This window comes from Ursus arctos, unplaced genomic scaffold (genome assembly GCF_023065955.2).
Source record: "Ursus arctos isolate Adak ecotype North America unplaced genomic scaffold, UrsArc2.0 scaffold_3, whole genome shotgun sequence".
Taxonomy (NCBI): domain Eukaryota; kingdom Metazoa; phylum Chordata; class Mammalia; order Carnivora; family Ursidae; genus Ursus; species Ursus arctos.
Genome location: NW_026622985.1, coordinates 88,254,468 through 88,267,266, shown reverse-complemented (window position 1 = coordinate 88,267,266; position 12,799 = coordinate 88,254,468). Strand labels below are relative to the sequence as shown.

At 50.5% G+C, this 12,799-nt stretch overlaps 1 protein-coding gene across 3 annotated transcripts in view; it reads left to right on the top strand.

The window, feature by feature from the left end:
* The window catches only part of HIPK2 (homeodomain interacting protein kinase 2), a 184,148-nt gene that overhangs the window by 120,267 nt on the left and 51,082 nt on the right, over positions 1-12,799 (top strand). For all 3 annotated transcript variants that reach the window (XM_026512021.4, XM_026512011.4, XM_026512029.4), the window contains exons 3-6: positions 4,360-4,483; positions 4,753-4,872; positions 6,716-6,802; positions 8,613-8,797. In XM_026512021.4, the coding sequence (XP_026367806.1) occupies positions 4,360-4,483; positions 4,753-4,872; positions 6,716-6,802; positions 8,613-8,797 (516 nt within the window). The remainder of the gene's footprint in view (positions 1-4,359; positions 4,484-4,752; positions 4,873-6,715; positions 6,803-8,612; positions 8,798-12,799) is intronic.

The following is a 12,799-nucleotide window of genomic DNA, read 5'->3' as shown; positions in this document are numbered from 1 at the left end:
CCATGGGCCTTGGAGGGATTTAGGTTTCAATCCGAGTGCAGCAGGGGCCTCTACAGGCCTGAGAGCGAAGGGAGAGGTGGCCCGTCTGCTCCGGCAGCTGTGCAGAGAGCCACCTGGAGGAAGGAAAGGCCAAAGGAATGACCTGAGAGGGGGCTCCAGGTGGCCAGGGCCAGCGCGGTGGCAGCGGACGTGGAGAATCAGGGGCCAGTCGGAGATCCTTGCCAGCGGCCACATGGATGGATTGGTGGTGAGGACGAAGGGAGAGAAGGGAACCAGAGAGCATCCCGGGTTTCCAGCATGAGCAGCGGGCAGGAGGGGCCGTGAGTCTGTTCAGAGGGAGGAACAGAGGGAGGGAGGGACGTGTTGGGGAAGGGAGGCCAAGAAGAGTTCCCTTGTAAACAGACTAAGTTTGAGGCGACTGTGAGTCATTCCCAGGGACGTGCTGGGCCGTCAGGACCTAAATCTGGAGCTGAGAAGGGTCCAGCATGGAGATGGACATTTGGAAGTGTGAGTGGAGTCTAGACCTGCGGCAGTGGAAACGACTGCCATCGGCTTCCTAGGGTGCTGGAAACAATCCCCACAGAACGTGCAGGACTTAGAACAGTAGCTGTTTACTCTCTCATGGGCCTGGAGGCTAGAAGTCAAAAATCGAGGTGTCAGCAGGGACACACTCCTTCTGAAGCCATCTGGGGAGGATCCTTCCAGGCCTCCTCCAGCTCCTGGTGGCCCAGGCCCCATCACCTCCATCCCCACGTGGCCATCTTCCCTCTGCGTCTGTGTCCCAATATCCCTCTTAAAAGGACACTCGTCCTGTTGGCTTCAGGGCTCCCCCTACTCCAGCGTGACATAATCTTCACAAACTACGTCTGCAGCAGCCCCACCCCCAAATAGTGTCGCATTCTGAGATGTTGGGAATTAGGGCTCCAACCTGTCTGTTTTGGCACTTGGCACAATTCAGCCCATAACCGTTACCTAGAACAAGGGTGCAAAGAGAGAAGACGAGGGGTCCTCGGGCTTCGCCCTCGCGTAGCAGGTAGCTAGAGGAGGACAAGCCAGCAAAAGAAACGGAGAGGCAGGACAGATGCGGGAGCGTGTGATGTCGTGAAAACCCTGACCACGTGATTCAGGGTGGAAACGGGATGGGACGGTCACCCGTGGGAAAGACGTGCGCCTCTCGGGTCACACAGCTGAGAAGTTGACCAGTGGATGTGACATGACAGCAGGGCCGTGCTGGTCTGGACCATGCCCTTGAGTGGAGCAAAGCATGGAAGTCCAGCTGGAGAAGGGTGAGAGGATGGGGGGCAAAACAGAGGAGCTACAGGAGACTGCCCTGGAGATTTGGGGGGTCAGGGGCGGAGGAATGGGGCGACAGCTGCGGGGACGTGAAGGGATAGAGGAAGGGTTTGGTTTCGGGTTTGGTTTGCTTTGTTCTTGTGTTCTATTTTATTTTTTGAAGTGGAAGAATCCGGAGCGTGTTTGTACGCTTGAATTAGCTCTGTTTTCGCGTCTGTGTGCCGGTGTTGCACACCAGTAGTGTTCAGCCTTCCTTGTCACGTGGGCTAGTGTTGCCATCCCAGCTCCTCGAGGACAGGACTGTACCTGCTATTTCTTTTGTCCCGCAACCTGACGCTTGAGTGTTCGTTCGTCGCCGTCCCAGCAAGAATCATGTTCCACTGTACATGTCCTGGTATCATGAATGGCTGCCGCTTCCTTTTCTAGTAGAGAAGGGACTGAGCGGTCTTCACAGACCCTGTTCAGGTAACATCAGTTGACAAAAGCCTCGTCTGGTGTGTCTTGCCAGAGAACATCACTGAAGTGCCCTTTGCAGCAGTCTTATGTGTGGGATTCGGCCTTGCACATCCTCAGGGAACAGAACCTGGGAAATGGGTTTCCAGAGGTTCCACACGGCCTGCTTCGGGGCATGAGAACCAGGTGATTAATCTGTTAGGAAGGTCAGCCCCGTGGTCAAGTCCAGAGATGCCGCCATGAGAGCAGCCCAGTGTGTTCCCAAGCCCCGACCTGCAGACAATGAGGGGCAAAAGCCCAGGTCACAGGAGTAGGGAGACAGAGGTGCGGAGACGCTTGATCCCGCAGCAGCAGCCCGCCAGAGGGGAGCTTCACAGGAACCAGGACAGGCGCTCGTCCCCCGTGGAAGAGGCCTGAGTCTACGTGTCAGAGGAGGCAGGCAGACACACCAACACTCTAGAATAGAGAGGACAGAGAGGAAGACGGGTTCTGACACATGGATTAAGACAGATTGCATTGCTAGAGGCAACCTGCAGTCATCTGATCCATTTACACCGTCCGCCATCGTAGCTGAGATGACTGGCAGGTGACTTCCAGGGGACTCTGGAAGCTCTGGGGTGCGGGGGCAACCCTGGACACAGTGACCTCGGCCAGTTATGGGACTAAAGGCCCCATGACACAGGGCAGTCTGGCAGGGATGTATCCTAAAGCAACCACAGACCTCCCCAGTGTACCAGTGCCAGAGGGAAGAGCATCCTTCCACGTTCACATAAGCTGTCAGCAACCGGGATTGGAGGACACAAAGACCCACAAGACGGTGACATGCCGACAGAACCCTGGCAGCTGAAGATGCCAGCAGTGAGGGGACGGAGAAGACCCATTAAGTAGGATCAGTGGCAGCCTGCACCCCCCCACACACACACACAGTAACTCCTTCATACCAAGCCTGGGAAGACCCACCCCATCTTGACCAAGCCTGGGAAGACCCCCCCACCTTGACCACGCCTGGGAAGACCACCCCTCCTTGACCAAGCCTGGGAAGACCACCCCTCCCTGACTAAGCCTGGGAAGACCCATCCCGCCCTGGCCAATCCTGGGAAGACCACCCCTCCTTGACCAAGCCTGGGAAGACCCATCCCACCCTGGCCAATCCTGGAAAGACCCACCCCGCCTTGACCAAGCCTGGGAAGACCACCCTGCCTTGACCAAGCCTGGGAAGACCCACCCAGCCTTGAACTCTGGCAAAAGAATGTTTTGAGCCCAGACTGAAGACTGGCACTCTAGAAGCACCTGGCAGCGGTGCTAAATCTCCAGCTCTGAGGAAGTGAGGAAACTCCTCTTTACTTCTGAAAAATCAAGGCTTTGTAACAAAACATGTTGATTTTTGTTGGTTTTTTTCAATGCTATGATCTGGAGACAAAAGATTAGCCATGAGAGCAAATTTAAAAGAGCAAGGTAGGTTGGTGCTTTTTAAGTGGGGAAAATTCAGCTCGAAGCACCGAGACAAGTGGAGGTGTTTTGACCACGCTCTTGCTCTGTTCTCCCATGCTAGCTGGGTGAAGATAACCCAGACGGAGCCGTCGCCCCAGCTCCCACTGCTCCCACTCCAGGCTCCTGAAAGAGTAGAAGAGTGGCGTCTTCTGGCATTGCTTAATCAAGTGGGAAATTTACAGAGAAAACAGAAGCTGGGCTGATGCATTTCATTATCAGCAGAGAGCCTTGATCCACATTTTTTAAAGCTGTGTTCATCTCTCATACTTTGAACCTGGTTTTCTCCAAAATGTACCCCTACTTAATCATGACACATTCTTAGAAAGAAAATGCACTCTGTGATCTCCTTGGTTTTCATCACTAACTACGTGTGAAAATTTCCCTTTGAATTTAGGTGGTTTCCTTTGGAAGCTCCAGCACGTAACCTTGTCTATCACGTGAAGGGACATAATCCTATAGTCAGGAACGGGTTTATAATGGAGTTCTGACTGGTACCCAGACTGCGGATTCATGAACAGGGTTCTATAATTATAATATTGGAGGACTTTTTAGCAGCCTGACTTTTTAGAAGCTGATAGTAAAAAAAAAAAAATAGTGTTTCCTTACAAAAGTGTGGTTCAGACTCCTAAGGAAGACGGATCATTGGCATTAATGGATTTTGGATTTAATCCCCTTATTCTGCGTAGAGGCAACTAACTATATTACTGAAAGTAGAACACCTATACTTAAGAATTCCTTTGTGAAAAAACCAGGTATTCTCTAAAGATTGGTTTCCTGAGTTTTTGGTTACAAAAGATAACTCCGGAGTCTCTCTAAAGTGGTTACCGGCTCATCTGGTTGGAGTATAATGGTAATGAAGTCAATGGATGTGGCTCCCTGTAGGTCTGTTCTAGACCTGCCCTTCATCTCAGCCGGCCATCTGACCATACTCCCTGCTTACGGGGAGCACCAAGCCCAAGAATGGAGGGATCACTGCCACGCAGTACAAGAACCACAGGTTCTTTAGAGGGGGGCAGGCATGGTACCCCGGGTTTGAAAAATAGGATTTTATGTAGAGTTCATATAGAAATAGCTGCTCACACTTCCAAATTGCTAATGATTTCTCCCATTCTTCCTTTTCAGGGCCCCTGAGATCATCCTTGGTTTACCATTTTGTGAGGCAATTGATATGTGGTCCCTGGGCTGTGTCATCGCGGAGCTGTTCCTGGGCTGGCCGCTCTATCCAGGGGCTTCCGAGTATGATCAGGTGGGTCCAGGTAGCTCAGGCGTTCACAAGAGGCACTTCCTTTGTAACGTGATACATGGATGGGGTTTAGGGTGTTTCCTTGTCTCCCAAACCTTGCTTTCCGTAGTAGTGCTTTTCTTTCTTTATTCCTCTTTCTTGCCCCCTTTTCTTCTATTACTTCTTTCTTTCTCTAGAAAATCGTCACTTTTCTCAAAGGCACTAGAGCCATGAGTACACCGTATGTACGGTGACAGGAAACGCCCTGACCTCATTCTCATCTTTTCTTGCAGATTCGGTATATTTCACAAACACAGGGTTTGCCAGCTGAATATTTATTAAGTGCAGGGACAAAGACAACGAGGTTTTTCAACCGTGACACAGACTCACCGTATCCTTTGTGGAGGCTGAAGGTAGGAAGAGCGTCCCCTCCTCTCCTCCCCAGTGCCCAACACTCAGAGAAGAAAGGCACCGTCCACTTAGTGGGGAGCTTTTGCCGTCGGCACGTGGATCCTGGATTTCGCTTTGATTCAGTCAGCAGCACGGGAGAGGGGGCGACCATTGTTGATATATGGGATGGATGAAGTCAGAAGTTCAAAAGCACTGCTTTGTTTGGCCTGCTGCCTGCGAAGCTCAGATCCCAGGTTTTGGTGGCTAAACTCCTGGGATATAATCCCAGTAAACCATGATGACTTGTTGGGTTTGTGCTGGAGATGGAAATGAACCACCCCCTACCCTCAAGGAGCTCCCAGTCCAAAGGGACTCTGGACGCATGTGGCAAGCCCAAGCCCCCCCACCCCACTCCACCCCACCCCCACTGTCACAGGTGCCCTGTCCCTAGTAGGAACAGAGTGTGGGGCCAAGAGGAGGGAGCCTTGAATCCTGCCTGTGGCAGAGGGTCAGGGAGGAGCATTTGAGCTGGGCCCGAAGGGATGAAGAGGGTCTTCCAGGCAGAGGGAACAGCCTCCGCAGCATGGCATCCTAAGGCTCTAGGGAGGGGTCTGTTTGTCGCAGCCGGCAGGTGGTAAAGCGCACCACTGCACACCGTAAACTCTTGGGTGGTTTTACTTTAACGGAAACATATTTTGCTTTCACTTTGATCTGTGCCTTGTAATTAAAATTAATGTATTTTCCTGGGAAGGAGAAAATAAATGCAAGTCTTTTAAGTATGTTTTATGTTCATTTTAGGTGTTTCTTTTTTTGTAAGAGAGTAGGTGGGGGTTTTTTTGTTTGTTGGTTTTTTGGTTTTTTGGGTTTTTTTTTTTTTAACAGAAACCACAGCCAAATTCTAATACGATTTAATGATGAAGTGTGGCCAGTAGTTGCAGATCTAGAAGAAAGATTTGAGAGCTCAGCAAGCAGTCTGAGGCTGTTGATGAGAGGGCTGTCATTTGGCAACTGTGAGAGTGAGCAGCTCAAGGTCAGGTCCAGTGAAAAAGAGTTCCGGGGTGGAGGAGAGTGAGGCCAACCAGCAGCAGGGTTTGCTTCTGTCTTAGTGGGGAGCCTCAGCCCTCCGTGTGCAGCTGTTCGGGGGGTCAGAGCCTGGAGCCTAGCAGCTCCAGGTGTGGCCTCCCTGAGTGAGATTTTGAGGATCAATTACCTGCGATCCATGGAAAAGTCCAGAAACCCCTAGTAATTGGAAAGAGCAGCTTCCTAGACGAAGGCCGGTGCAGGCACCATATGTGCATGGCCCAGCCCCAGGCAGACTCTGGGGCCAGCTGCCGCCTCCTGGCCATGCAGCCTTGGCAGACTCCTTAAGCTTTTCATTCTTCTTCCTCCCTCTAGAACATGGGTCGGTCACTGTCCTACCTAGGATGGTTACGAAGGATGTTGAATGCGCTCAGTTGCTTTAGAACAGTGAGAGCCTCTGGGTGAGAGTTCGAGAAATAAAATTTAAATTTATAGAACCATGTACAAAAGGGCCTCTGCTTTTCCACATGTGGAATCTCACCTTATCCCTTAAGCTCAGGGGAGAATGAAGGGTTCTCAGGGATGTGGCATATTCTTGTTGGAACTCTCTGGGTCTGATTCAGAGTAGGCCCCGACGGGTGTTTGTGGGAAGGAAGGAGAGATGAGTTAGTGTGGAGGATGAAGAAAGTAATTAAGTGAGCAGGTCACTTTAAGAAGAATCAAAGTGTCCTTTGAAAGATGGGGAGAAAGACCCTCCATGAGAAGCAGAAGTTCCAGGGTTGGAGTCACAGTGACGAGGAAAGACTTGATATGACCAATCAATCAGCTTTTGCCTCTTTTGACCAGACACCAGATGACCATGAAGCAGAGACGGGGATTAAGTCGAAAGAAGCAAGAAAGTACATTTTCAACTGTTTAGATGACATGGCCCAGGTAAGCCCCATGGGTGAGTATGCAATGTTAGCCCTTTACAAACCATGCACAGCAAGACTTCTGCGCAATGTAAGATGGCGGGTAGAAATTCACATTACTCAACGGCAGTGGTTGACCTTGACCTTGACCTTCAACAGTGATATGCCACTCTTAGTAAGAATATTATTGGGTTAGCGGAACATTTTCAAAACCTTACCAGCTCTTTTTAAAAATAGCTTCAGTTTATTGGTTCCCATTTGTAAAAAAAGAAAAAAAAATTACTGGCCAATCTTAGTGATGTTTTCATGAGAAGAATTCAAGCTCATTAGCACATTTGAGTCTCATGCCCATGATTCAGTGTATTAATTCCCTCAAGCTGCTGTAACAGGGTACTACAAACTGGGTGGCTTAAGACAGCAGACATTTATTCTCTCAACAGTTCAAGAGGCTAGAAGTTTGACATTCAAGTACCACCAGGGCCATGCCCCCTCTAAAGGCTCTAGAAAGAAACTGAGGCATGTCCCGTGCCCCAGTCCTCGTGTCTGCTGGCCCCTGGCAATCCTCTGTAATCCCCGATGTGTAGCTGCATTACCCTGACCTCTTCATCCTTCTTCATGCTGCCTTTATTCTGGGTTTCCTCTTGTCTGTGCACCCATACCTCCCTCTCTTTCTCTTATAAAGACACCAGTCATTGGTTTGGAACCCTCCCTTTTCCAGTATGACCTCCTTTCAACTTGATTGACATCTGCAAAGACCCTGTTTCCATATAAGGTCACATCACAGGTACCGAGGATTAGGACTTAAACACATCTTTTGCTGCCACACAACTCAACCCACTTCAGTCAGTCTCTCTCAGCTCACTGGAGGGACCACAAGCTCTCACCTTTGTGCCCAGAGAAAATTCTAGAACTTTACCTATTTTTAGTGAAAAGACTAGCCTAAAATCAGGACAACCCAAAGAGAGTTTTTCTTAAAAGCAATGAGAAGTAAAGCTGTAGACCAATAAACACTCACCACACTTCTTACTGAAGGTGAGTGTAACCAAAAATCATGATTCTGAGTAAAGGATACTTGTCGGTTGATTAGAAGCTTAGATTGCCTGAGAAAACTGAAATTGCTTTCCAGAGCATGCCTTGGAAAATAATAGCACCACAAAACAAGTCTTTCAAAAGCTGTCCTAGGCTTGCTCTTGGAGGAAAAATCCTGTGTTCAGATATCCTGCTCATCTTGGCCAGAGGTAAGCCCCGTGAACAGGGTGCCTAAATTAATTCCAGCCCTAACTCAGGGCACTGCCAGAGGACACAAACACTACAGACGGAGGAAGAGGTCACATCGGCCTCGGCAGGTTAAATAAATACCCCTTTTTGCATTTCATTTTTTGCAACTTGCTTATAGTTACTGTTTTTTCAATTGTGGTAAGATATGCATAGTGTAAAACTGACCTTTTTAAACCATTTTGAAGTATCTAATTCAGTAGTATCATCCACATTGTTATGCAACCAGTGTCCAGAAGTCTTTCCATCTTGTGATTATTTTCAATGACGTGTGAGTTACATTTCAACTTAACTGATGGAAGCTGGAGCAGTGCACATCCTGTCACTTCTGCGTATTTTCGAGAACCAGCAGCGGCCCGTGCCCTTCCCCGCGCCTGGCCTCCCTCTGCCTTCCCTGAAGAGGGAGCAGCCACAGCCTCTGTGCAGTGACAGCCCATGGCGGGACTGGGATAGGGTGACTGAGAGATGGGGCTGGAGTTCCGGGCAGAGAATAAGGGCGACCAGGGGGCAAGGGGGGCACCGTGGGGTTTTGGTAACCTATCCCCATTTCCCTCCAGGTGAACATGACAACAGATTTGGAAGGGAGCGACATGTTGGTGGAGAAGGCAGACCGGCGGGAGTTCATCGACCTGTTAAAGAAGATGCTGACCATAGATGCCGACAAGAGAATCACTCCGATTGAAACCCTGAACCACCCCTTTGTCACCATGACACACCTGCTCGATTTTCCCCACAGCACACAGTAGGTGTCTTGCTCGAGGCTTTTTACCAGGGAGCAGCAAACGTTTTCTTTAAAGTCTCAGACAGTAAATATTTTAGGCTTTGCGGCCATATAGTAGTCTGTCGCAACCGCACAGCTCTGTCGTTAGAGCTGAAAGTAGCCGTAGACCATACGGGAGCCAGTGAGTGAGGCTGCGTTTCAGTCAAACGTTATTTGTGAAAACAGGTGGCAGCCAGATTGGGCGGCCCGCAGCCATACTTTGCTTTACACCAGAAAGGAGGGAATGGTGGCGCACGGGAGAGCGCAAGGCAGGAAGAACCGGCCCCTGGGACCTGTGCATAAAGGGAGTGCTCAGAATGGCAGCATCTGTGAAGCAAAGCCACTTTCAGTGCCAGAGTTCACTCCCAGAACCATTCTGGAGTGGCCTCAGTCTGGTCGGGATTCGGGTTGGTCATTCGGTCATTCATCCGTTCAGCGGGCTGTGTGCTGTGCCATGTGCGGGTACAAAGTGGGGCAGAGCAGACGGGGCACCCCGCCCACTGGGGCTTCTAGCCTGTAGGTGAGAAAGACACCAAACAGGTGATCCCCAAAAAAGCCGGCTGTTATCAGGGAAAGTAGGCTGCCGTCGGGGCAGGGCAGGGCAGCCCCCGAGGAATGACCGCCGAAGGACAAGCAACAAGGAACCAGGGACAAGGCCAGCAAGGGCAGGAAGGGCACTGCCCGCGTGGGAACTCCCTGCATGGGCAGCACGGGGGCAGGGGTTCCAGAAGGAGAAGAGGCCTCGGGATGAGCCGGGCAGGGGCCCCGTCTTAAACATTTGGGTCTTCATCCCAAGAGCAGTGGAAGTCCTGGAGGGACTTCTAAGTAAGGGGTGGCTGGTTAGAGTTGCGTTTAACAAACACTGCCTGCTCTGCTCCATCAAGTCAGAGGAGCTGGGAGACCAAGTGCCTGTCAAGGTTGGTAACTTGTAGGTGGCCCGAGGGCTGTTTGCGGGGAAAGAGCAGCCGGTTTAGCAGGTTACAGGACTGAGGGGAGGGGAGGGAGAAGTAGGAGTAACTAGAGGGGCCCAGTGGGGTTCTTCTGATATGAAGAGACTGGACAGTTCAAGATGCTGGCAGGAAGTGTCTGTGGTGAGCGAGGGATTAAAGAGAAGGATGCAGACGTTCCCTGAGATGCCGGGAGGGGCCAGGATCGCAAGGCCATTGTCACCAGAAGGGGGGTGCATGGGTGTCAGCAGGCACGCTGGCTGGATGAGGGAAGTCCAGGATGTTCTTCAGGCAGCTCCTGTCTTCCTTTGTTGAGAGCCAGGCAGTTGGTGGCTGAAGAAGCACAGGAAAGCCTGGGTAGTTGGGGCGGGAGGTGGCGGAGCAAAGTCACCAGAGCCCTGTGGGGCAACTGCGGAGCATGGAGGTCGGCCACGCAGAGTGGAGAGGGTAACCAGACCCCCAGGTGAGGGCCTGGAGAGAACAGATAGGGAGTTGGGGTCATCCGGGTTGGAGCTTCGCCAGGCTGCTAAGAGGAAAAGACAGACTGACAGATATAGGACGGTGGGAATCCAAAATGATGGCTGTGGGAGGCCTAGCTGTGAAAGGGAAAGGAAGCGAAGATGGAGGGGCCAGAGGGGCTGAGTGGGCTGATCTCCTCCAAGACTGGTGATTTTAGTAACAGCCGGAAGAGCCAGAGGGGCAGGGGTGCAGCTGGGAGATGCGATGCTCGGGTTTGCAGTGTGGGGACATGGGGCAGTTGCGGTTGGCCGGGAGTGGGTGGCTAGCACTGACAACAGGCCCCCGGGATGAGAAGTAGCCGAGAAGCCGGAGCACCTGACGTCTTAAGCCTCCCCCGTTAGGCAGGGCGTGGGGCACCGTGGAGGACTGAGGGGGCACAGGCCTCAGTGACCAACGAGGAGAGGCGGTGGCAGGATGAGAGGAGTGTTTGTTTGCAGAGGCTGTAGTAACAAAGCACACTGAGGGCCTGACTGGCTTAAACAGCAGAAGTTTATTTTCTTACAATTCTAGCAGACCGAGACCAAACACCAAGGTCAAAGTGTTTGGAACCATTGGTTTTGATTAAGGCTACTGCACCTGGTTCGTCAATGGCCATCTCCTCCCTCTGTCCTCACGTGGTCCTTCTGTACACATCTGTGTCCTGATTTCCTCCTCCTCATAGGGAACTGGATGAGGGCTCACCCTGAGGGCCTCACTTTACCTCTTTAAAGATCCTATCATCAATGTACTGTATGGTGACTAATATAACAAAATAAATATTATTTTAAAAAATAATAATAAAAAGTAAAAAATAAAGATCCTATCAAATGCAGTCCCATTCTGAAGTACTCACAACGTAGGGATTGGGGGCACCATTCAGCCCATAACAGAGGGTAATGAGGGCTAGCACTTCAGCCTCTCAAGCTCTAGGTACTGGGGATGTGAAAGAATAAATAGTCCCATCCCTGGATGTCTGCGTGGAGAAACAGTTTGCTCAGGAGAGCGCGAGAGTTTAGTTTGGGTTAGGAGGACATAGGAATGCACAAAGAGGCTGAGGATAAGAGACATCTGCATATCCTGGCTGGCCCTGCCATGACTTATCCTGCTGCGTCTTAGGGCTGGACTTGACCCTCTCCGAGCTGCAAGAAATGAGTGGGTGGCACCCTCATTACCTCCTCTAATTTCAGTGCCGGTCCTTATCAGTTGATGCTGAGTAAGTCAGATCCCATTGCAACAAGCAATGTTTGCTCTCTGTGAAACCACCCGTCTCCCGGACAGAGAAGGAACTCAGACCCTTCCCTCGCAAACTCTCATTCCGGAAAATGTCCTGTTTCTGGGGTGGTAGGAGAAAGTCAAGGAGTCAGTCTGTACAACAGAAGAAAGGCACATTCGGTGATTTCCTGGATCGGGCTCCCGTGAGATCAGTCTTTTTATATTCAGGGGCGAAGTGATACCATTGTGAAGCAGCATGGCAGGAGATGGAGAGGAGTGCTCTCTAAGGCTCCAGTCAGCCATCTGCACAGTCCATGAGACAGTCACACACAGAAAGTCAGGGGCGTGGTTGAATGACCTCAGGGCCCTGCCCGTCTCTGGGTCCTGTGAAGGAAGCAGCAGTACAGTGCTTCGTTGTTCTTGGTGAAAACCAAGCTTGGAGACCTTGAGCATCAGCTTCAGGTTCAGAATTTGGTGTCGGTCCAAGAGGATCCCTGGCAATTCAGAATTCAGAAAATGGGCCCCAGAAGGAAAGACAGGTCTTTGAGCACACCTAAGCTTACCTGAGAGTAGGCCTAACCCCTCAGGCTCCCTAGAACTGGCTGGGAAGACCGTGAGAACTACAGGGTGAGAAGAAACTGCAGCCCACACTGCTGAAGACACCCCCCCCAACCCCTGGGGCTGGGCCAGAGCTGCCCCAGCATCTAGATTAACAGGTGAAAGGGACCCCACCCATTTCTCCATACCAGGTGCTAGTGCACAAAATCCTTAAAAACCATTCTCACAGAATTAACCTGAAGCGCAAGCGATTGCCTATCTCCGTGAAACTCAAAACTCAGACCACTCCAGTTAGAAAATTCATCATCTAAAAGCTTTGGGTTGAATTGCCACAAAACCACATAATAATGCTTTAGATACGTTCCAAAAAGAATACAAAACCCATCATTTTATTCTTTCAGCTTCCATGTGAAAGCACTTAGCAGTTTGCCTGGTACTGAGTAGATGCTCAAAGCATGTTGGCATTACCAGCATTATTAGTAGTATTTTTAGCTCTTAGTTACCATAGAATAGGTTTTTCTTTCTCTCCAGGGTCATCAGTCAGGAAGTGTTTATTTCGTGTGCATTGTGCGGCCGTTCTAAGTAGTCATTAACTCAGAAAGAAAGGATTCTCTGAGCACCCTTTCATGGAAACGATGTTTGGGGACAGCCCACAAACCCAGCTGGCCCAAAATCCAGCATACCCATAGTATACATTTGTAATCTTAAAGTAGTAGAAAATTAATATTTTATTTCTATTCAGTTATTACATTATTTATAATTAAAATAA